Raw genomic sequence first — 23,184 nt, forward strand, 5'->3', positions numbered from 1 at the left:
TCCTGCTTCAGATTGGAATTGGCTACTTCTATAAGAAGCCTTGGTTTCAGGGACACTTGGGTGGCTCAGTTGGTTAAGTGTCTGTCTTAAGCTCAGGTCATGATCCCAGGGTCCTGGAATTGAGCCCCTTGATGGGCTCCTCTTCTCCATCTCCCTCTGCAGCTCCTCCTGCTTGTGCTCTCTTGCTCATTCTCTCAAATAAATAAATAAAATCTTAAAGGAAAAAAAAAAGAAACCCTGGTTTCTTCTAATGTGAAGTGGTATTTCAAGACTACAATACAGATACTAGGGATACTCACGGCGACTGTTCTTTTTATTTTCTTTTCCTTATTGTTTTTAGGCATTTCCAGTGGATGTAGCAGCTATATATTTGTATTTATGTTTATATTTGTACCTTGTGAATTCATGCTGATGTTTCCAATTCAAATTCAAGACTACGGAGTTTTTAACTCAACTTTTTTGGTATTACATCTATACCGCCTTTCTCCTACGTTAGTAATCCTGATTATTAAGGATGAAGAGACAATAGAACTAGAAAATTTCATAATTACTCATTTGCTTTATCCCACATCAATATATTCTCAGAATAACAATGCTAAGACTACCACCATAATAATTGCTGAAAACACTAAACATTTGGGGTTTATATTATTGCTTAGTTTTGCCTGTTTTGAACTTCATATATATGGAATCATACAAAATGTATTCACGTCTCTTTTCTTCACTCTATATAATGTCTATGAGATTCACACTAATTAGAGGCTTTTTTCCATTGTTAGGTAATGTTCTATACAATTCATAGGAAATGAATAATTATTTAGAAAAATTTATCTGGTTCAAGTGCAGTGACCATTTATCACTCATAATAGAAGTCCAAGAATTTGGCCTCAAAGACCACATATCTCTTTGAACTGGTCTCCAGATACCAAAAATTGCACTGCATTTTTCTGAACTCCATTTTCACTTCTCATTTCTGTTTCATCTCTGGGACAAAGTAAAGAACCAGATATCAATAGCATTATCCTACACACTCAAGCCTCAGTCAGTCCAGTTATGATTGATGTAGTACAAGTTTCCATAACCTTATGTCAGCACTGTGCCTATAGGAAGCCATACCTTCATAGAATCATATATGTTAAGAGGAAGAACCTTGAAAATCAACCATTTCTGTGGTGTCAAGCCTGTGGTCTCTAAACCTTTAGGAGTTAAATAACAATTTTCAATATTTGAAATGTTGTAACAGAAATCTCATAACTACCGTATATAAAATCTTGTTTTTCTGCCTTTGCCTGACATCTCAACTCAGGGTGGCAATCATGGTTCAATCTAGTGCTAACCAGAAACAAAAATGTCTTTAATTAATAAGAAATATAAAACAAATAGTTTCATAGCAAACACAGTATTATGCAAGACACAATCTTTCAAAGCATGGGACCTACAGAGGAAAAGTAGCAACAAGTCAGGGTTCTTGATGGTATAACTGCTGTAGTCCAATATGCCCATGTTGAAGAGAGGTGAAATGATTCACCCACAGCTACTCTTCTAGGGAACACAGTTCAGTAAATGTATTAAAATTTTTTAATTGGGTTAAAATAAACATAAAGCATACTATCTTAACCATTTTTTCACTGTACAGTTGATTGGTATCACATATGAATATATTTATAGATATATTCATATTGTTGTGCAGCCATCACCACCATCCATTTCCATAACTCTTTTCATCTTGTAAAACTGCAACTATACCTATTAAACAATAATTCAATATTATCCCTTTCTCCTCAGCCCTGGCCACCAACATTCTACTTTCTGTCTCTATGATTTTGATTACTCTAAGTACTTCATATAAATGGAATTGTATAGTTTTTGTCTTTTTGTGAATGGCTTATTTCACTTAACATAATTACCTTCTTGTTTAAGGCTGAGCAATATTCATCGTATGTATATACCACATTTTACTTATCCTTTCATCTATCAATGGACACTTGCTTTGCTTCTAAATTTTGGCTATTGTTGGGACGCCTGGATGGCTCAGCAGTTTAAGCATCTGCCTTCGGCTCAGGGCATGGTCCCATGTCCGGGGATGGAGTCCCACACTGGGCTCCCCATAGGGAGCCTGCTTCTCCCTCTACCTGTGTCTCTGCCTCTCTTTCTGTGTCTCTCATGAATGAATGAATAAAATCTTTAAAAATAAATAAATAAATTTTAGCTAATGTGGATAATGCTGCTATGAACACAGGTGTACAAATCTCTTTGAGATGCTGCTTTCAATTCTTTTAGCTCTATACCCAGAAGTCGAACTGCTGGGTCATATAGTAATTCTATTTTTAATTTTTCAAGGACCATCACACTGTTTTCCATAGCAGTTGTACAATCTTACATTCCCACCAATGGTGCACAAGGGTTCCAATCTCTCCACATTCTTCCCAACACTTTATTTCTGTTTGTTTTTTTTTTTTAAATAGCAGCCAACCTAATGGGTGTGAGATGTGATACTGAGCATCTCATATGTTTGTTGGATGTTTGTGTAGTTTGGGAGAAATGTCTACTCAAGTCCTTTGCCCATCTTTGAATCAGGCTGTTTGCTTTTTTGTTGTTGAGTTTTAGGAGTTCTCTATATACTCTGGTTATTATCTGGATACCCAGATAAATGATTTGCAAATATTTCCCCCCATTCTACAGGTTGCCTTTTTACTCTGTGAATAGTGTTTTTTGATGTATAGATTTTTAAAATTTTCATGAATACCAATTTGTCTATTTTTTCTTTTGTTATCTGTGGCTTTGGCATCATATCTAAGAAATCATTACCATGTCCAATGTTATGAAACTTTATCCTATGTATTTTTCTGAGAATTTCATTGTTATAGGTCTTACATTTAGGTCTTTGATCCCTTTTGAGTTAATTTTTGTATATGGTGTTAGGTAAGGGTCCAACTTTCTTTTACATGCAGATGTCCAATTTTCCCAACACTATTTGTTAAAAAGACCATCCTTTTTCTATCAAATGGTCTTGGCACCCTTGTCAAAAATCATTTGACTGTATAAGTGAGGGATTATTTCTGGGTTCTTTATTCCATTGGTATGTATGCCTGTCTTTATTAGCAAAGGTATTTTTAACCATAGCACAAGAGTGTTCTCTCTCAGCCTGCTTATTCTTTAGATCAAAGAAGAATATGAAGCTGGGGTCCAGCTTGAGGGTGGAGTGGTATGTTTTTGTAAATTACAGGCTTCTCTAAGAATGAGTAATCTCAGTCATTATCCTCAGCCAAGTTTACTCCCTGTAAAAGAAATATTAACCCCATCTGTTACAGTTTTGATAAGAACTGCATGTAAAATAAATCACTCATTTAGTTCAGTGCCTGAACTTTGGTATATTTTTTCTTTTTAGATATGCTAGTCCAGTGGTTCTCAAAATGTGGTCCCCAGAACAGCAACAACAGCATCAACTGGGAACATATTAAAAAGGCAAAATCTTAAGACATACAGATGGCCAACATGAAAAAGATGCCCAACATCACTAATCATAAGGAAAAGCAAATCAAAACCACAGTGAGCTATCACCTCACACCTATTTTGATAATAGCTATTATCAAAAAGACAAGAAATAATAAGTGTTGGTGAGGATGTGGAAAAAAGAACACTTTTATGCCAATGGTAGGAATGTAAGTTGGTGCAGCCACTATTAAAAACAGTACAAAGGTTTCTCAAAAAACTATAAATAGAACTACCATATGGTCTAGCAATTCCGCTTGCAAGTATTTATCCCAAGAAAATGAAACTCAAAAAGATATCTGCACCTCCATGCACAGGCAGCATTATTTACAATAGCCAAGACATGGAAACAGCCTAAGTGTCCACGGATGGATGAATAGATAAAGAAAATGTCATATATATTTATTCAGTGGATATTATTCAGCCATAAAAAAAGAATGAAATCTTTGTGTGCTATCTGTGACAATATGGGTGGAACTTCTTCAAGTTCCATAATGCTAAATGACATCAAAGAAAGATATATATATAATATATCACTCATTTCTGAGATCTAAGAAAGAAGAAAAAAACCCAACTCAGATACAGAGAACAGATTGGTGTTTGCCAGAGGAGGGGAGGTAGGTGAAGTGAAGGAGGTCAAAGGTCTAAATTTCCAGTTGATAAGTCATAGGAATGTAATGTATAGCATTGTGAGTATAGTTAGTAACACTGTATTGAGTATTTGAAATTTGCAAAGAGTATATGTAAGTTCTCATCACAAGAAAAAAAATTTGTAACAGAATGAAAGCAAGAGAGCATGGTGATCATTTCAAAACATATACAACTATCTTTGTGTTGTATACCTGAAACAAATAAGTACAAATTCTTGGGCCTCATCCTAAACCTACTAAATCAGAAACATGGGGTAGGATCCAACAAGCTCTTTTCTTAACAAGCCCTTCAGGTGATCCTAATATGCACAGCCAATGTTTCAGAATGAAGTCCCACCATGACAAAAACAAAAACTGACATTCTCCTGGAGGTATCTTATTCACAAGTATCTTGGTGTGTTTATCATTTACACATCTTTAAAGGCATAAACTAGCAGTAACACTGGGAGGGGTCTTTTGTTTGTTTGGTTTGGGTTTTTTTCTTTTCTTCTTTTTTCTTTTTCTTTTTCTTTTTTTTTTTTTTGAGAGAGAGAGAGAAACAGAACATGTGGGTCGGGAGGGACAGAAGGAGGAGAGAGGGAATCTGAAGCAGACTCCACGCCCAACTCTGAGCAGGAGGCCGCCTCCCATTTCAGGATGGAGAGATCATGACCTGAATCAGAAATCAAGGGTAGGAAACTTAACCCACTGGGACGCCTGGGTGGCTCAGTGGTTGAGCGTCTGCGTTTGGCTCAGGGCGTCATCCTGTCCGCAAGGGCTCCTGCAGGGAGTTGCCTCTCCCGTGGCCTGTGTCTCTGCCTCTCTCTGTCTCTCTCATAAATAAATAAATAAATAAATAAATAAATAAATAAATAAATAAATAAATAAATAAATAAATAAATAAATAAATAAATAAATAAATAAATAAATAAATAAATAAATAAATAAGTAAGTAAGTAAGTAAGTAAGTAAGTAAGTAAGTAAGTAAAAAAACCAAAACAAAACCACTGAACTGCCCCAGTTCAACAACAACCTTTTGTTGTTTTCTTTGGCTTTTTTGTGTGGTTTTTGTGGGGGAGGGAGTTAATTTTAATAACATGTCTGGTAAAACGCTTGCTAATGGGCAGGAGAATGAGGTAACTAGAAAGGCTGAGCGCTCAAGGCTGCTACAGCACGCTACACGGGGCCCACAGTAGGAAAGATCAGATGAAGGAGACACAGGAAGAAAAAGGATTTTTTTTGTGTGAATTATCCAGAAATATGTGTGGTCTGTCTACAGGAGCAAGGATGTCTCGTGGCTCTGCCCATGCCACCCTTTCTGACCAGATGTTTTGTTCCCTGTTCTCTGCACACACCAGACCTTTCGTGAGTCGCTTCCTCACCTCCAAGAGTCTCGTGGCCGTCCCCTTGGCCAGCACGTTCCTCTCCCCAACCCCGCAGAAATAACCTTCATTCTCAGCGTTCCTTTCGCTTTTTGGACTTACCCTGCCAGTCGCATTTCTCCCCTGGACCTTTCTTTTCTCGCTCCCGCTATTCCCGGGGGAGGTGCCCTTTGAGCGCCCTCCTCGGGGCTCTGAGGAGCCGCGGGTCTTCGGCCTGAGAGAAAGGGCGGGAAAGCCCCTGGAGCAGCTGCTCTCATTGGCTAACGTTTGCCGACGTCATCATGAGGGGCCTGCTGGGAGCAGAGTTGGAGGCGGTGTGGGGTTTTTCTTTTTCTTCCCACCTGGTAGCACCGCCCTAATGACTGGGCTTGGAGGCGCTTGGGGGTGTGAGTTCCCGGCCTTCACGGCCAATCCGTTATCTTCCTCTGTGGGCCGTGGCACTGTGGGAGGCTCTGCCCCTCTCCCAAGAGGATTTCCTGGGAACCATCATTTTATTTATTTATTTTAAAGATTTTCTTTATTTATTCATGAGACACACACACAGAGAAATAGAGAGAGAGAGAGAGAGAGAGAGGCAGAGACACAGGCAGAGGGAGAAGCAGGCTCCATGCAGGGAGCCCGATGTGGGACTCGATCCCGAGACCCCGGGGTCACGCCCTGAGCCAAAGGCAGGCACTCAGCTGCTGAGCCTCCCAGGCGTCCTGGAACCAAGTTTTAATCTGGACTCATCTGGCCTTCTAAGGGCCCCTCCACCTCTCAGGCAAGCCTCTGCCTGTGTCCCTGATAAATCTTAACTGTTGTGAGCCTTCATTCACTTCTGGAGGTGAGGAAGGGGGCGAATTTTTGAAGGACAACTTTAGAAGACCCAGAAATTGAGATTTTCTGAAGACAACTATTCTACAGCAAGGAAAGAGGCAGGAGACTTAGGTGATCAGGGCAGGTAAAGTGAACAGGACTAAGGGAGAGTAAGCAGGGCAAGTGCTGCTCACTACATTTTCTTTGGAAAAAACTTCAGCCCACAGCAGAATTGCTTTAGATATGCAGACATAAATAAAAATAAATATAAATTTTAAAATAACTATTTAAATATAAAATATATAAAATAATTATTTTGCTACTCAGAGTATTAAAAAGAAGGATACTCAAGGATTGAAATTTAATAAAATTATAATTTTCATGGCTTCATCAAAGGTATTTCAAGTAAAACTTGTTTCCTTCCCTTCTTTTCTATCAGCGTTTAGTGGTAAAGAATATAGTGTCTGCTAGTACAGTTTGGTGCCACTGCTTTAATTCACGCTCAGAGGCCAGCAGTTTTACCTGCTATTGGTTTTTGCACTATTGAAGTAAATGTCAACACAGGTAAATAATGTCTAAGGATTATTTATGAAAAGTTTTTACCTTGTGATAGTCCCTTGAAAGGCTTGATTACATTTTGGGAATCAGTGCCCTAGGGAAGAGTAAGGCCTTTTCTTTTTCTCTCTAAACCTCATTCAGAGAAGGTAATACGCTTTAGTAAATTATTCAGTACCTCCTTTTCATGTGTACAGTTGTTCATCTAATTACATGCAAATACCAAATTCAATTTGCCACCCACAGAAGAGATTTTAGAAGCCATTTGGACCAACAACTAGTCATTTTAAAGATTATTTTATTTTAGAGAGAGAGCGCCTCTGAGAAGGAGCAGGGGGAGGAATGGAGGGGGAGGGAGAAAGAGCAGGAAAGAATATCAGGCGGATTCCCTACTGAGCCCCCACTAAGGCTCAATCTCAGGAGCCTGAGATTATGACCTGAGCTGAAACCAAGAGTCTGATACTTAACTGACTAAGCCACCCAGGTGCCCCAATAACTAGTCATTTTTAAATGTTCCACTAATTTCTGGCCTGACCACCATCATTTGACTGTTTGCTTAAATGTAATGTCTTGTATTTCTTTGTCTGCTTTTAAGATTTTTTCTTCAGGGGCACCTGGGTGGTTCAGTCAGTTATTCAACTCAGGTCATGATCCCAGGGTCCTGGGATCTAGCCCTATGCCAGGCTTCCTGCTCAGCAGAGTGCCTACTTCTTCCTCTCCCATTGCCGCCTGCTTGTGCTTGCTCCATCTCTCTCAAATAAATACATAAAATCTTCTTTAAAAAAAGATTTTTTTCTTTCAATTTTAAGCTATTTGATTATGCTATGCCTGACTATAATTTTAAGTTCATCTGTTGGGTTTTGCTATGCTTTTGGATCTGTAAATTTATACTTTTCACCAAATTTGGATAGTTTTCAACCATTTTATATGTATGATATATTTTTTTCTGCTCCAATCTTTTTCTTCTTTCCCTCTGAGACATCTGTGACATGTATATTGTTCCTTTTGATATTGTCCTACAGGTCTCTAAGACTATTTTCAACTCATTTCATCTTTTTTTCCTTCCCTTATTTATACCGAATATATTTATCTTCAAGCTCAATGACTCTTCCTTCTGTCATCTCCATTCTGCTGAGTCCCTACAGTGTTGCTATCCAGAATCTGCCACTGCTGCACAGCGGGAAGGGGGAGTAACTCTGCTCTTTTTTTTTTTTTTTTTTTTTTGAAGATTTTATTTATTTATTGGAGAGAGTGAGTGGGAAGAAGAGGGGGAATCTGAAGAAGATTCTGTGCTTAGTACAGAACCTACATGGGGCTCAATCTCAGGACCCAAGATCATGACTTGAGCCAAAATCAAGAGTTGGACACTCAACCAACTGAGCCATCTAGGCACCCCTAGTTCTACTCTTTATTAGCGCTTCCCTGGTAGAGAATAGAAGCCTGAAATAGGGCTTTGGTCTTCAGGAGCTACATCACTGCTGATGGGGAGGGGAAGGAGTGCTGCTAGTTTGGGGATAATCACCTGGAGTGGGATGGGTATAAAAATCAGAAAGTTTCCATCCCACAGTCCTCCCTTGCCAGTCCTACAGCTAGAGAGAATAGATTCTTCTCTCTCTCTCTCTCTCTCTCTCTCTTTTTTCCCCTGTCTGGGCCATTGGAAGTTCTGGGTTTTTAGGCTGCACTAGCATCTAGGCAGGGATATATATATATATATCCTATGCCTAGCTCAAAAAAGAAAATCCAAGGAACTTGCAGCTACTTTGTCCCCTAAGTCCTGAGACCCTTAACCTGCTTGCATCCGCTTTTTGGAGTATTCTGGTAGTTGTTTTACATATTTTAGTCCAAGGTTTTTAGTTGTATGAGAGGTTGAGTGTAGTGTGATTAATCTGTCTGATCTAAAAATAAAAGTCTCTTATCTCTATGTTTTTATTAAAAAATAATCTTTGTTACTTTGTTACTTTGATAGGTCAAAAATCATTACCTATTTTGTTGTTTTATTATAGTCAAAGGAAGAGCTTATTTTTCACATATTTTCATGCCTACATTTCTTAATTTGGAGGTTTACTCTTAATTTTGGAATAACTAATAGAGTTTTGGAGCAGATTTTTCCTCAGTTTACTTTTTTATTCTTCTTTTACTTTTTTAATGTACAGAATTTTAAGATTTTTATATAATCATGTCAGTAATTTCCTCTGTGAATTCTTCCATTAACTTAATGCTTAGAAAATCTTTCTTCTTAAAATCAGATAAATACCTAAACTATTCCCTGCTTTCATTTTCTGTATTTAACTCTTTGATCCATCTTAATTTTATTCACATTTGGTGAAACAGGAGTATTTTGTTGAAAAAAATGTCAAGTTCTTAACTATTATATCATATACATTTTTCTCATTAGTAGTTACTCCTAACTTGTTAAAAGTTAGGTCTAATGACAAAGAGATAAAAGCTTCAGGATCTTTTTTTTTTTAAATAGTGAAAGTGATTTTAAGGATTGGAATTTTACTTATTTATTTTTAAATAAGTTCTACACCCAATTTGGGGTTTGAACTCATGAACAACAGTTTCATGCTTAGGGAACCTGGGTGGCTCAGTCAGTTAAGTGTTTGACTCTTGATTTTGGTTCAGGTCATGATCTCATGGTCATGAGATTGAACCCCACATCAGGCTGCATGCTGGGTGTGGAGCCTCCTTAAGACTCTCTCTCTCCCTCTCCCGCTCCCCGCTCCTCCACAGTGCATGCATGTTCTCTCTCTCTCTCAAAAAAAAAAAAAAAAGTTTCATCCTCTACAAACTGAGCCCTCCAGGTGCCCAGGTTGGAATTCATTTTAAAAATATAAATGTATTTTTCAGTGCCACCAGTGGAGAATTCAGAACTGTATATGTGGCCCTAGAGAGTGGTAAGACATGGCCCAGGCCAGGGAGGCATACGTTGGGAGTGGAGCATGAAGTAGAACTAGGTACATTTTGTCTTGTTATCTGAAGCTAAAAGTGCTAGTCCACTTGAGTTGTGCCTATAAAGCCACACAAAAATAGGCAGCAGGCTGGTTTGGGCCCATGGGCCACAGTTTTTCTTTTTTTTTTTTTTTTAATTTATGATAGTCTCACAGAGAGAGAGAGAGAGAGAGAGAGAGGCAGAGACATAGGCAGAGGGAGAAGCAGGCTCCATGCACCGGGAGCCCGATGTGGGATTCGATCCCGGGTCTCCAGGATCGCGCCCTGGGCCAAAGGCAGGCGCCAAACCGCTGCACCACCCAGGGATCCCCACAGTTTTTCAACCTCTGCTCTAGCAACCTGGTAAAGAACAGAGAACCAGAACTAGAAGGGAAAACCCTCTTGTCCCGCAAAGTCTTTCTAGTACCCTTTACTACAAAACTTAACATGATGTCAGATGAAAAAGGAGAAATATTTAAAAGGCCCAGACCAAATAAATAAATAAATAAATAAATAAATAAATAAATAAATAAATACTTAAAAAATAAAAAAAATAAATAAAAGGCCCAGATCCATTTTCACATTCAGGTAACAAAAGCAATAAATTGGCAACTGGCATAACTAGTATATTGCTGGTGATCCAGGATAGTTGGAGGCAACCATGTGAAGAAAGACTGAGTCTCACTGAATTTTAATCTGAGGGACAGGGGGACCAAGACTCAGACTCAAACCAGACTCGGACTTGGACCCTGAGGCTTTGTCTCCTCCAGTTTTTAATTAAGAGAGCTAGCATAGTGGCCATAGGAATTATTAACTTTGGGAAGCAGAGGAAAAAAATGTTGAAGAGGTAAAAGAATAGGCTATTGACTCAAGGAGTAGGGAGTGGAGGAGCTGTATCTGGAGAACCATGTGGTCAAGAGTTAGTGTGCTGACACTGGACCTCACCTATCCCCAGTGTGCTGAGGACTACGAGATTCAGTTCTCAGATAAGCTCTGGAGCTGGTTCTCCACAGTATATGGTAGGAATTATAGTGAGGAAGGAGAATTGGAATTGCTTGCTCAAAGCTTTGATTAGTGAAATGATAGAAGAAAAGAGCTAGTGTGGCATTTCCCTTACTCTAGGTTGAGGTTGAAAAAATAGGAATCCTTTTTGGGTTTACCTGTGAGGTATAGAGAATTCTCATTCCAGACTTCTCCTTTGGTACACCATTTACCTTCTCATCTGTAAATGTGAATAATATTATCCACTTTTCAGTGTTGTTGAAAGAATTAGTGATAATTTAAACACAATACTTGATCCATTGGCCTTCAATAAGTAAATAGTAGCTCTTTTTCCCTAAAGGATCAAAGGCTGAGAAAAAGCCAAGAGAGAAGAGTAGGTTTAAGATAGAAAATTAGATGTGATTTTTAACAGGAAATGGAGAGGTAAGTGTGTTTGAAATGAAATATTTAGGACCGCAGTTTTGAGGGAAAAAATGGGGAAGTTATGCAGTATAATTCCAGAATGTGTATTGTGAATTGAGAATGCCAATTAGGCTTGCTCTTGGTCATATTCCTGAGCATGGACATTTATTTATACCATTTAATTTGAAGGAAAGCAATTTTTAATTAGTGAATTTGGGTTTTCTGGTATTTTAGGTCTGTAGAGATTAAGATAGGAATAAGCTTCTCTGTAGTGAATTGTAGGTCTGGGATATTTCAATTCTCTGACTACAAGAGTTACATATATATGGTAAATGATTTCTACTCTACCATTTTTTTGTGTGTGTGTTTATGCTTTGGGTTCATTTGTACAATATTCTGGGAATTGACAAGGGCATGGATGGCTGGGAGCAGTTAACTATGACAGAATTGAATGTTGCCCAGAATGTAGTGTTATTGTGGGACTGCAGATTGTCTGTCTTGGAATGCCCTGGGCCTCATATTGAAAGTAAAAATCCTCAGAAAAATGGGTTTTCAGTTTTCATATTTAAGCGCTATAGTAGAATAGTTCTTAGAGGTCCCACATTGTGGGCTCATGGAAAGACTTAACTATTAATAATGCTTGATTCAATTTATGAAGGATTTAATTTATATAGGACACCTTTGAGTGGAAAAAAGGTACTTGGGTAAGATTTTGCCAATACCAAAGCCCTTATTTCTCTCTTGTTATTTTTAGAGGGATGAGTATAGATTTTATATTTGTGAGGAGGGGTGTGTTACACTGGGTTTTTAGAGCTTCTTGGGAGGAGTCAGGGAGACTGGACCTTCATGTTTTCAGGATAATTGCTAAGAGATTTGCCTGGTCCTCCAGTAACATCACCTGGATCTAGATTATCTAGACTCACTTCTAGAACAATTGTGCTGAGGATTAGAAGGATAAATGCCCAATTGCTATTCTGTCTCCATACTTTTATGAATCTTGATATTTTTATTTTTACATTCTTTAGTGTGAACCACTTTAGTTCTCACAAAAGCCATGAGTAGACTAATGGGTTTGTTTGCTGAAATGACCATTGTGGGGTTATTTGCATTAAAGTGGAAGGTATATAGTGGTTCAGGAGAGGAAAAGAGTCTTTTGGGGGAAAACCAACTAGCGGTTTGAGAGAGATAAATTGATCAAATACAAGATAATTGAGTAAGCAAGACCTAGACACTTGGGGTCCTAGGTATAGTTTGAAGTTAGATCAAAGTGTGCTACTAAATTTTGCTGTACTCTTGCATGGAGTTATCCTTAATAAAGTTAGAGCTGCATAACTCTATGTGAGGAAGTGAGATTAATAAAAACTCTGATGTTCTTAGAATTTTGTATAGTAATTAAAGGTTGCTATGCCTAAATCAACCAAGTTCCTCTGGAGACCTAACAGTCATGACCACTACAGAAGAGTCTTGTTACCAACAAAGAATAATATGATCTTGAGATGCCTGGGTGGCTCAGTGGTTCAGCATCTGCCTCCGGCTCAGGGCGTGATCCTGGAGTCCCAGGGTCCAGTTCCACATTGGGCTCCCCATGGGGATTTGCCTTTGCCTATGCCTCTGTCTCTCTCTATATATATATCTCATGAATAAAATAAATAAAATCTTAAAAAAAGAATAATATTATCTTTCCTGGAACTTGAAGCAGAAAGATTTAGGCTAAACATTATCCCCAAGTATCCTTTTACCTCCTCTGCCCCCTCCCTTAACCCCAAGGCTTCCAGAAATTAAGAGCTATTGATCTTTCTCACAACAGGGTAGTGCTAGGTGCTTACTTCTGTTTTATAATCATAGATGATTAAAATTGGAAGGGATGGTTCAGTCTTGTCTTTCTGGAGCTGGAGTTGGTATCTCCTCATTAGAGGTATGACACTGGCTTGTTCTGACTCTTTTCCTAAAGAAATTTTTTTTTCTGAAGTATCTTTTTCCTTTGGGGTGTCAGAAGAGGTCTGGCAAGTAGATTTATTCCAAAGAGGAACAAAAGAACTCTGAGAGATTGGTGCAGCAGAAAGTTTCTATCAGGTAGTTGGCTTTCTTGTCTTCTGAGCCAGCTTAGTGGTAGTGAAGCATTTTGTTTCTTACCTCTAATTTTTTGTTATTCTTCCATTACTTCTAGTATATTTACACAGAAATTTATAAAGAAATGGTTACGCATAAATGAAAATTTTTTGTTTTGTTTGCCATGTTGTTTTTTTTTTCCCACAAATATTTCTTTTCCTTTGACATCAGCCTTTCCCAGAGGCTTCTAATTGTCCTCTTTTGTCATCACAAGGGTATCAATAAACATGGTTGTTTGATTTGGTTCTTTTTTTTTTTTTCCAGACATGGGGAGGCAGGGTAGAGAGAGAGGGAGAGAAAGAATCTTAAGCAGGCTACATACCCAGCTTGACGTAGGGCTTGATGTGGGGCTTGTTTCAGGGGCTTGATTCTTAGTCTCACAACCCTGAGATCATGACCTGAGCCAAAATCAAAAGTCAGATGCCTAACTGACTGAGCCACCCAATGCCCCGATGTGGTTCTTGTCTTTTTTTCATGATGGTTGTCCCATCCTACAGCTAGTGGCCTACACAGCCAGGAAGTATAGCCAGAGCAAGAGACTACACAAATGAGAGAAAACCTGGTCCATGTGGTTCTACCTTTCTGCCTGGTAGCTCTTTGTTGGTGCACTGTCCGTGTGCTGATGTGTTAGTCTCTTGGACTAACACAGTACCTTGCTCTAATTTAAATACTGGGAGAAAGTACAGTGAGTGCTTGTAGATCCTTCTGATTCTGAACTGTGATTGAGAAGATAAACTTCTTCTTGCTCTGTGGTGGAGATACATAAAGGTCAATCTTGGAGGAAAGGAAACCTAGCTCCATAGTTAATAATTTAGTCCTTAGAATTAAGTAGACTTAGGTATGAACCCACACTCTACCATTTACTGCTATGTGACTACTTACAGCTGTGTCATTATGTTACATGTCCTTCACACCTTGGCCCTAACCTACTTTTCCAGTCTAATCTCCTGCCACTTCCCTCTCATTGTCTACTCCTCACTCCCCAACAGTTGTGTTTTAATCAGATGGAATTACCTAGGAGCTTGTTGGAAAGGTAAAACCTCTGGCCCCACCCCAGACCTAATGTACAGGAATCAGTATTTTATGAAGTACACTAAAGTTTAAGAAGTACTGCCCTAAGCCACTTCCTAGCACTTTGATTCCTAGAAGAAATGATGTCATAGTCCAGCCTGTGACTGCTGAGTATATCGAATGTCCTTTGGAGAAGTATGATATGCTTTTGCAATTTGAAGTATTCTTTGAATAATTCCCAACTAGACTGTGTCCAAAATAAGAAGTCCTTGAGTAACTAGCTACCTTGGTCCCCTTCATTTCAACTCTTTAAGAATCATCCTGCTCCTTTCTCCTGATTCCCTGGGAGTTTCCTTTGAATCCAGAGAAAGCCTCCTCACCAGAGGAGCTTACACAGACTCTATGAAATGCCTGCTGGGTATAATGAAGGATAGTGTTAGATGCAGCAGGGGCCATAGAAATCCAAAGGCTATTTGGCTCTCTGGAAACTTTATTTAGTTGGAAAGGCATAAACATTCAGAGTAAAATTAATTTTATGCCTTATATTTGGGTAATCCTTTGTCATCTATCATCACCTCTAATGAACCTCTCGAATAATTCTGTGATGTTGGTAGGAAGGGATTATTGGCCTTTTTTTTTTTTTAAGATAAAGAAGTCAGATCTAAAGATATGGAGGGGTTTATCAATGCCATATGGCTGTTAATGAGCTGAGATATGTGTCCATGTCTCCAGCTCTAAGTCCAGGCTGTTTTCTTTTTAAAACTAGTGTGCTGCATTGTACCCTCTAGTACCAAATTCATTTAAATTAAGTAAAATGCAGTGTAGGATTGCAGAAGTTTAATGTGGTAGTTAAGATGAGAGAAATCATTTGAAAGAGTTGAGGAGGCTTCAGTAAGGAAAGGATTTAGCAGGTCTTTGAAAGATAAGCAGGATATATCTGAACAAAGAAAGGGAGTGAGCAATCCAAGAGGAGGAACAAAAGGCAGAAAAGCAAAGTCTGGTCAAAGAATAATGATTAGACCAGAGTTCTTAGTCTGTTTGGAAACTGGTTGGTTTCTATCCACCTAAATGAGGCATCTGAATTTCCCAGGTGTGGGAATCATTGTTTAGGGTAGAGGGAGCACAGTGGTTCTTTCTTTCCTTCATATTCTTGCACAGAATCCACCATGTGGAGAGTCAGGGAGACGTGACTGTAGATCTCTAGCGGGTGAGACCTAAAGGTGGGAGTTTCTAGATCAGGCTTTGTGTGATAGACTACCACATTTATTTTTTTAAAGGCATTGTATTACCTGTTTTAGATAGTTGGGAGCAGCTTCTTTCACTTTAGGGAAATGTGGGTAGATGGTGTTCAGGACCACAGAAAAACAGTGAACTTCAGAAAGTGGTTAAGATCAAGGTCATGAGAAGTGGGAGCATAACAAGGGCAGGGAACAACCCCCGGAGATGATAAAGGTGATTTTTGGGGGGGTGCACAGACACCGCGATCTGGATTGGTTTAGACCTAGAAGGAAGTGGAGACTGACCGGCCCCCCCACCTGGGTGGGGTCTGGCGGCAGCTCCCTAGCCAGGACCGGAAAGTCAGGCCTGCCATTGTGACATCCGCAGCCAGCTTCAGCTTTAGCTCGCGCCGCGGCGTGGGAAGCCCACAGCAGCGGCCCCGCAGAGGCGGGAGCGGGGCCATGGCTGAGGTGGCTGGGCCCACTGGTGATCCCAAAGCCATTGAAGTTAAAACCCAGCTGGGCGCCGAAAAAACCCTGACGACACCGCCCAGGAGGGGCCCGCGCTCGGTGCTCAAAGTCTCCCAGCTGTTGCTCCGAGCCATCACTGCGCACAAAGGGCTGACCCTTGCTGCCCTCAAGAAGGAGTTTGGAAATGCTGGCTACGAAGTGCGCAGGAAGTGCTGCCGCCCCTCGGGCGAAGCACCCAAGTCTGATGTGAAGGGCACGCTTCTGCGGGTCAGCGGCAGGGACGCCTCGGGCTACTTCAGGGTCTGGAAGACTCCGAAGCCCAAGAGAAAGCCAGGACGCCCGAGGTTGGCGGAGGGCGCGCGCTCTTCGCGGAGGAGCCTTCCGGCGCCGCGGAGCCCACGGAGGCGCAGCACGCATCGCAGGGCGGCCAAGAAGGCCAGGGAAGTATGGAGACGGAGCACCAGGGCAAACGCGAGGGTGCGGAAGATAAGGGCAAGAGCCAAGGACTCGGTGCGTTCCAGAGCCAGGGAGGAAGCGAGGGCTAAGGTGATGGAGGAGAGGAAAGGACGGACCCTGAAGGAAGACAACAGGCCTAGGACCCGGGAAGAGAGGAGCAGGCCAGGCTTGAAGCCCAGGGAAGAGAAGCAGCAAGACCAGGAGAAGCCGGTAAAACGCACCCTCCAGAAGACAACCTTGGTGAAGACTGACCGCAATTCTAGCAGTCAGGGGAAGACTCATGAGCCAAGGGCTGCCCGCACAAAGACTTCCATGAAATGTGAAAGTGCTCGGAATGCAGCCGGGTGCCTGTAGGGTGGGAGCAATTGCCCTTCATCCAGACACAGATGCCTTTCCTGTAGGCTCTAATCAGAGCAGCTCTCACACACTGAAGTGGACAAGACTATATACAAGACCTTTCCACTATATCGTGTCCGTTTTGTCTTTGCCGCACCTGGAAGAGTAAGGGCAAGGGTGGGTGTTGAGGTGAGACCTATAGGCGGGGCAGATGGGGTGAGGGGACAAAAAGATGTGGTGATTCTGCTCCTGCTTCAGGCCCCAGGCCAATGCCTTTCAGAAGGAAGAAAGAAAACAGGTAGAAGAAAAGCAGCCACTTGAGGGGATTAATGTTAGACACCCGGTCAGATCCAAATTCAGTTTTGGGGAGAAGGGCATGTAAAGAGAGAAGTAGGGGGCATCATTGGGACAAGAGAAGAGCAGGCAACCTTTATAGGATGAGTGGTTCCACTGACCCAAAATGTTCTTAACTGAAATTCCTTTAGGGAAAAAGGCCCTTCTCCCCAAGTGGATTGTAATGGGTTTGTAGTTTTTACCTGACTTGATATTATTTTAACTTTAAAACTTTCTTATTATGTTAATATTCAGCTAAATGGGTGTGTGTGAAAGCATTTAGCACAGGGCTTGGCACAGGGTAGGTGCCTGAGCGTTAAATAAGAGTATAAATAGTTTGTGATGATGTGATAATGAGCTATGACAGAAAACTCTACTGGATCAGCACTTAATGAGACCAGGATTCTAGTCAAAGTTCCACATTCTGACCTTGGCTGAGTTGTTACTTAACCGTTCATAGTCTTGGCTTCCTTCTCTAAAAAAAGGTTGGAATTGGGCTAGGATGGTTTTAGGGGCTTTTAAGTGTTAGTAAAATAAGACAAAGTATCATGATGTCGGCCTTGACAAAATGCAGTGAGGGAATTATCAACGGGGAATACTAACGAGAGGAAATTATGTATATTTATAGGATGCATATCAGAAATATAAGATGAGAAGGCTAGGTAATGAATAGCTAGATCTTTTACTTTTCTTAAAAAACAACATGTATTGAGCATCATATGCCAAATATAGAGCAAATGTATGATTTCTTTTAGCTCCAAATGTAGAGATTAAGAACAGAATGGGAATAATTCTAATGCCATAGGACAAGACAGAACACAGAAATGGTTCCTAGAGAAGTAAAAACATCAGAGTAGTTGATTCAAGGAAATGACTTTCTGTTTCCAGCTGAATCCAAAGGAATAGGAAGAAGGGAGACACTGGGAAGGTGCTTTCATTCTTGTAAAGAGGTGAGAGTGATGGTGGGAGGTGGAAATGTGTTTGAACAAGGTGGGAAGCTTTTTCAGTGTATATGACCAAGCTTTTCAGAGAGTGTGGTATCTTCTACAAGAGGGGAACAGGTATGTGTATTTACACACAGAAAGAAAAGGAAGGGAGGATGGAAGGAGGGAAGAAGGGAGGAAAGGAGGGAAAGAAAGCTTAAATGATGCTAATATTCACCTTCTCACACCCTTAAATGAGAATCACTGCTTTAAACCTATGCAAAGCTAATAGCAAAATGCTTGCTGTTGTATCTCATCTATAGATGATCTGAACTTTGAAATTTCCCCCTGCTATAATTAGATTTACTCTGCACTTGAATTGTCTGTGAATAGAATGAAGCAACCAGAATCAGAGACGAGGGAGCCATCTGAAAAAAGGTAGTGGGAAACTTTGTTGAACACAGAGCAAAGTTAATCAGATGTCCTTAGGATAGCCAGATGTATTGCCCCGTTATAGTCCTGGGAGGTTTTTACCTAAAGAATCAGATGGTCAAGAACTAGAAGCCTTTTCTCCTAAAATGGGATGAGAAGGACACTGGCAATTTTTTTTTTAGATTTCCTAAGAATCATCACAGTTCTATTTACATTATAATGATTTCTTCATTTAAGCAAACTTCCAGTCATTCTGGTCAGTAAATTTGACAAATGTATTAAGTGTCAGACCCTGACCATATGTAGCTATATATGGTCATTTCAGGTTATTTTCCATTGGTAAATATTAAGGTGGCTATACTCCAGTAAAATACAGGAAATGACTTTAGCTCATTAGCTATCCACATTATCTAGTTTGTAATGCTAGCTGGGTACTTCTCTGAAAGGAATTCCCAAGAACAGTTCATCTTATACCCAGTATTCATTAATGATGAAATGCCTGCAAGATTCTGGGCACTTTGCTGAAGATGGATAAAGCATAATCCCCACTTTTCACTGCTCACATTCTAGTGGCATATTTGGGTATTTAATTTTAGTCAGAGCAAATGGAACATCTCTGACCTCAATTCTTTGCTCTCCTTTGATCTCAACTGCCTAGTGCGATGATCAGAAAATTGTTGGACTTTAGATTTGTAACAAAGTTCAGATGCCCTCTAGCATCAGATATTCAATGGTTGTTGATAAAACAGTTAACAGGAATGCAAATGGCCCTTAAAAATATGGAGAAGGGGGATTCCTGGGTGGCGCAGCGGTTTGGCACCTGCCTTTGGCCCAGGGCACGATCTTGGAGACCCGGAATTGAATCCCACATCGGGCTCCCGGTGCATGGAGCCTGCTTCTCCCTCTGCCTATGTCTCTGCCTCTCTCTCTCTCTCTCTCTCTCTCTCTCTCTCTCTCTGTGACTATCATAAATAAATAAAAAATTTAAAAAAAATCTTAAAAAAAATATGGAGAAGGTACCATTTTACTCATAAGAGAGATGCACACTAAAACAGTAAGATAACATTTTTAAAAATCAATTCAAAGGTTTCGAGAACCTACTCCATCAGTGAGGCTGTGGGAGATCAGACACTCACACACAATGCTAGTGAAAGTGTAAATGCAGGAATTTGTCTTTCACAATTACAAATGCAAATATCCTTTGACCCAGCAGAACCACTTTATCTTTCAGATGTAAGTACATTTATGAGAAGACTTATGTCCAAGGTATTCAGTGCAGCACTGCAGTAGCAAAAAAGGAAATAATCTAAATATAACTAGGGGGCTGGTTAAACAAGCTTCTGTATAGTGAAACTGCATGCAGCTGTAAAAAGGAGGAGAGTCTCTACGTATTATGACAAGCTCCCAAAGATAAGTGAAAAAACAATTCCGGACAAGGAAGTATACCATACTATCTTTTGTGTAAAATGAAGGAAAATATATGTCTTTGTAATTGTATAAAACTCTGGAAAGATACACAAAAATTAACTGGTTCTGTATGGAGACGGGAAGGTGATGGGAACTGTAGAGGATATAGAGAAATTAGACTCTTTACTATCTCTTTTTTTTTTGGTATTTGTTTTCAGAATCATGTAAATTGTAACTTGTTTAAAAAAGGTAAAAAATTCCACATAATTGTCAGTTGCAGCTTTTTCATTTATAATGTGGTTTGTACTTTTGCATGCATTGTTTCATTTTCACCTCAGTCCCTTAGATCTCAAGTGAAAAAGCTTAATGTTTGGAAAATGTGCACTTTGGAAATTGACTTTTAACTGTGCTCTCTTGTCTACATGCCGAATGGGGCCTCACCATCTACTCAGTAACTCTCCAAGACATCTTTTCTATGTAGGTAGAGTCAGGAGTTAGAATTTATGCCCACATTGAGTGTTTTAAAAATTTGAGGTTTCTTGTGGTGGATGGTGTTCTCCAACACATTGCAGGCTCTGTTTTCAGAGCATGCAAACATCTCCATGTGTCAGTGGTCTCAAAACAGTAGTTCTCTCCTATCCCCTATTTCGGGGGAGCCCTGTGGAGACAAGGCTTTGTGGTTGGGCTGGAGATAACTCCATCTACAACCTAAATGTCTCGAAGGACAGGAAGACATTCTGGGAAATTAATATAGGGGCACCATGTCAGAAAGGGAGCTTTAAAAAGAGAAAAAGCCAAAGGATTTGAAAGAGAGAAACCAAAGACTGAGGGGGTGTCAGCATGAGGCCTTGGATGAGGCTGGGAAAAGCACTGATAGAAAGGAGTAAGGAGAGGAGGTCAGGATTTCAATAGACACCAACTGGAGATGGCAGAGAGAACAGGGGCCTCAGTGAACAATCACAGCTGTGTTTCTTTTCCCCCCTTTGTCAGCTCTTTGCCGCCGCCTCCTTTTTGGTTAGGAGAAAGACCAGATTTGTCAAGAGTATTACTTCAGGTGACTGGGGGAACTAAAAGTGAACACATGAGAACAGGGAAACATGAAGCACCAAGGTAGGTGCCAGAACAGCTGGGCTGGTGTTCATGTTCAGGAAGCTGCACAGGTGGATCATCCCCAAACAGTAGGCTCCAAGCTCCATTTAGGCAACTCGCATGGAGGAAGAGCAAAGCCTTTGGGTTGTACTCAAGGCCTGCAGAGGGGTTCCTTCCCCTCTTCCCCACACTCCATGAAGCTCCACAGGTGGAAGGCGGTGTCAGTGGATCAGAGGCTGGCAGTTTCATGCCAGCTCCCCATGTTTTCTCCCACACTTTTTTTCTCTTACCTTATTCTTTTGATACCCTCTGCCATGTTCCCATCCTCTTTATCCACAAAAGTATGTCTGGTGGACCCAGCTCCTGCTTAACCCCATCTGTGCATGCCTCTTCTAGCGCCCCCATCTCCAATTACTGTAAATTTGCCTAGGGGGTCAAGTCACATTCACCATCATCGCAGTCTCTGGACTCAGGCTTACCACTTTAAGGGTATCCCAAGAGTGGCATCTTCACTTGAATGACCCTGAGATGGAAGGCCTCCTTAAATTTGCTTCCTAGGCCTTTACCCACTTTACCCTAGACCTGGTCCTGATCAACACTCTGCTTCCCCCATTTCCAGGTTGGATTAAGACCAGCTAACTTGGGAGGGACATCTGGAAGCCAGGACACCAAGAGGGAAATGGGGAAGCCAAACTTGTGGCATCTCAAGGTTTATGTTTTTGGGAGTGGCAGTGAAGGGGCTCACGCATGGCTCTGTGACTTCCTCTAAAGCTATCTGGTGTCTCCCCAGCTCTGCTGCAGCTTTTTGATCAAGAGAAGAGCTGAGAATGAAAGGACATATTAGAAACCGCTAAGGATACAAACAAAGGTCCATCAGAGAGAAATTCATAGTCCATCAGAGGGAACCAAGTCAGACAACAGCTAGAAATCTGGCAGGCACAGAGCAGTTGGGCTGGATGGCATGTGGACACACACCTCCAAAGTTTCCTGTATGAGGGTGCCTTTGTGACAGTATCATGAGGCATGGCAGAAAAGTGGTGCCAAGGAAGGGCTCAGCTGAGGAACATGCTGAGTACAGGGCTTGTGGCTACACTTGATCTCCCAGGCTTAGAACAGCCAGTGCCTGGCATGTAATGAGCTCTCCAAAAATGGCTTATAGAATTGAGACTGATTCTCGGAAGCAAGAAGAACCAGGAAGGGACTGGGTAAATCAAAGTAGCAAAAAGTAGAAATCCATTTTGGAAGTTACATCAAGGGAAAAAGAGCCTGCAGGGAATGGAGTGCAAGACCTGGACTTGGCGGTATAGACAATCCACTGGCCACGTTAGCATGTGGGGAGGGGTAAGACAGAAAGAGAGGAAGAGACGCAGAGTGGTGGGATGGCAGCTGAGCTAGAGGGATTTGAGGGAAGAAAGTAGGAAATATGAGTAATTGATCCTGCTTTGTAGGCTTAAAGCTGACAAACTGGACAGCAGGCAGAGACAGGGGGCTCATGATGGAACAGAATTGACTAGAAGCCTGAAGAGAGTAACTATGATGGAAAGAGGATAGGGAGTAGAAGAACAAATATCCTTGTGAAGGTGAGGCATTCCCCAGGCAAAACACAAATTCCAAACCATCAGAAAAAGAGAAATGGGAGAGAAGAGTGGAGAAGGAGCTCCATTTATTGGGAAATGGAGGTAGTGATTGGAAAGGCAAGAGAGAGACACCGTGAGGCCTGGAGTTGAAAACTGTAGCCAAGCTTCTCCACCTTGGGGAGAGGGTCTGATCACCTCCCCAAACTCCAACCTTTTGACTTTGGGAGAGCTCCAGAGGTGGTAGGTTTGTAAATATCAGTTCAGTATGTCCTCATGGATTTGGTTAGGAAAGGAGCTAGAGAAGGTAACAGAACCAGGGCCTGCAAGACAGGTTCCTTCCTGCAGCCTGAACTGGACAGTCTTCAAAGCAGGAAATGCATTTTTGACATAGGTGCTATGGTTTAATTGATTAGAACTCTACCTGGTAAATAGACTCTGGGTTCAAATCTCACTTGTGTCACATATTACTAAATGAGCCTGGTTGTCTCTTGTGTCCTGGGGACTCTCCAATGCTTCTATTGCTCTTGCCCATAGGGTAGGCCAAATCATAGTTGGGAATCCCTTTCATGGTACCTCATTGTCTCCAATACAATTATGAGGCTGGAAAACTTGGTGCCTTAAGAGCTGGGGAGAGC

General features: G+C 40.9%; 1 protein-coding gene across 1 annotated transcript; it reads left to right on the forward strand.

Moving 5' to 3' along the window:
- The first annotated feature begins 10,691 nt into the window (after window positions 1–10,691).
- Window positions 10,692–16,917, forward strand: H1-7 (H1.7 linker histone). The gene is made up of 2 exons (XM_038577922.1): window positions 10,692–10,796; window positions 15,814–16,917. The coding sequence occupies exons 1-2, from the start codon at window positions 10,692–10,694 to the stop codon at window positions 16,804–16,806; spliced, it is 1,098 nt and encodes a 365-aa protein (XP_038433850.1). The 3' UTR covers window positions 16,807–16,917.
- The last annotated feature ends 6,267 nt before the right edge of the window (window positions 16,918–23,184 follow it).

Source organism: Canis lupus, chromosome 27, assembly GCF_011100685.1.
Source record: "Canis lupus familiaris isolate Mischka breed German Shepherd chromosome 27, alternate assembly UU_Cfam_GSD_1.0, whole genome shotgun sequence".
In the NCBI taxonomy this organism is placed as follows: Eukaryota; Metazoa; Chordata; class Mammalia; order Carnivora; family Canidae; genus Canis; species Canis lupus.

Bases quoted from the DNA above. Each gene is read 5' to 3' on its own strand.
- H1-7 (XM_038577922.1), top strand. From the start codon at position 10,692: ATGTGGTCAAGAGTTAGTGTGCTGACACTGGACCTCACCTATCCCCAG. The intron at 10,797-15,813 runs GTATATGGTAGG...GTTTAGACCTAG, and splicing joins TCTGGAGCTGGTTCTCCACA to AAGGAAGTGGAGACTGACCG.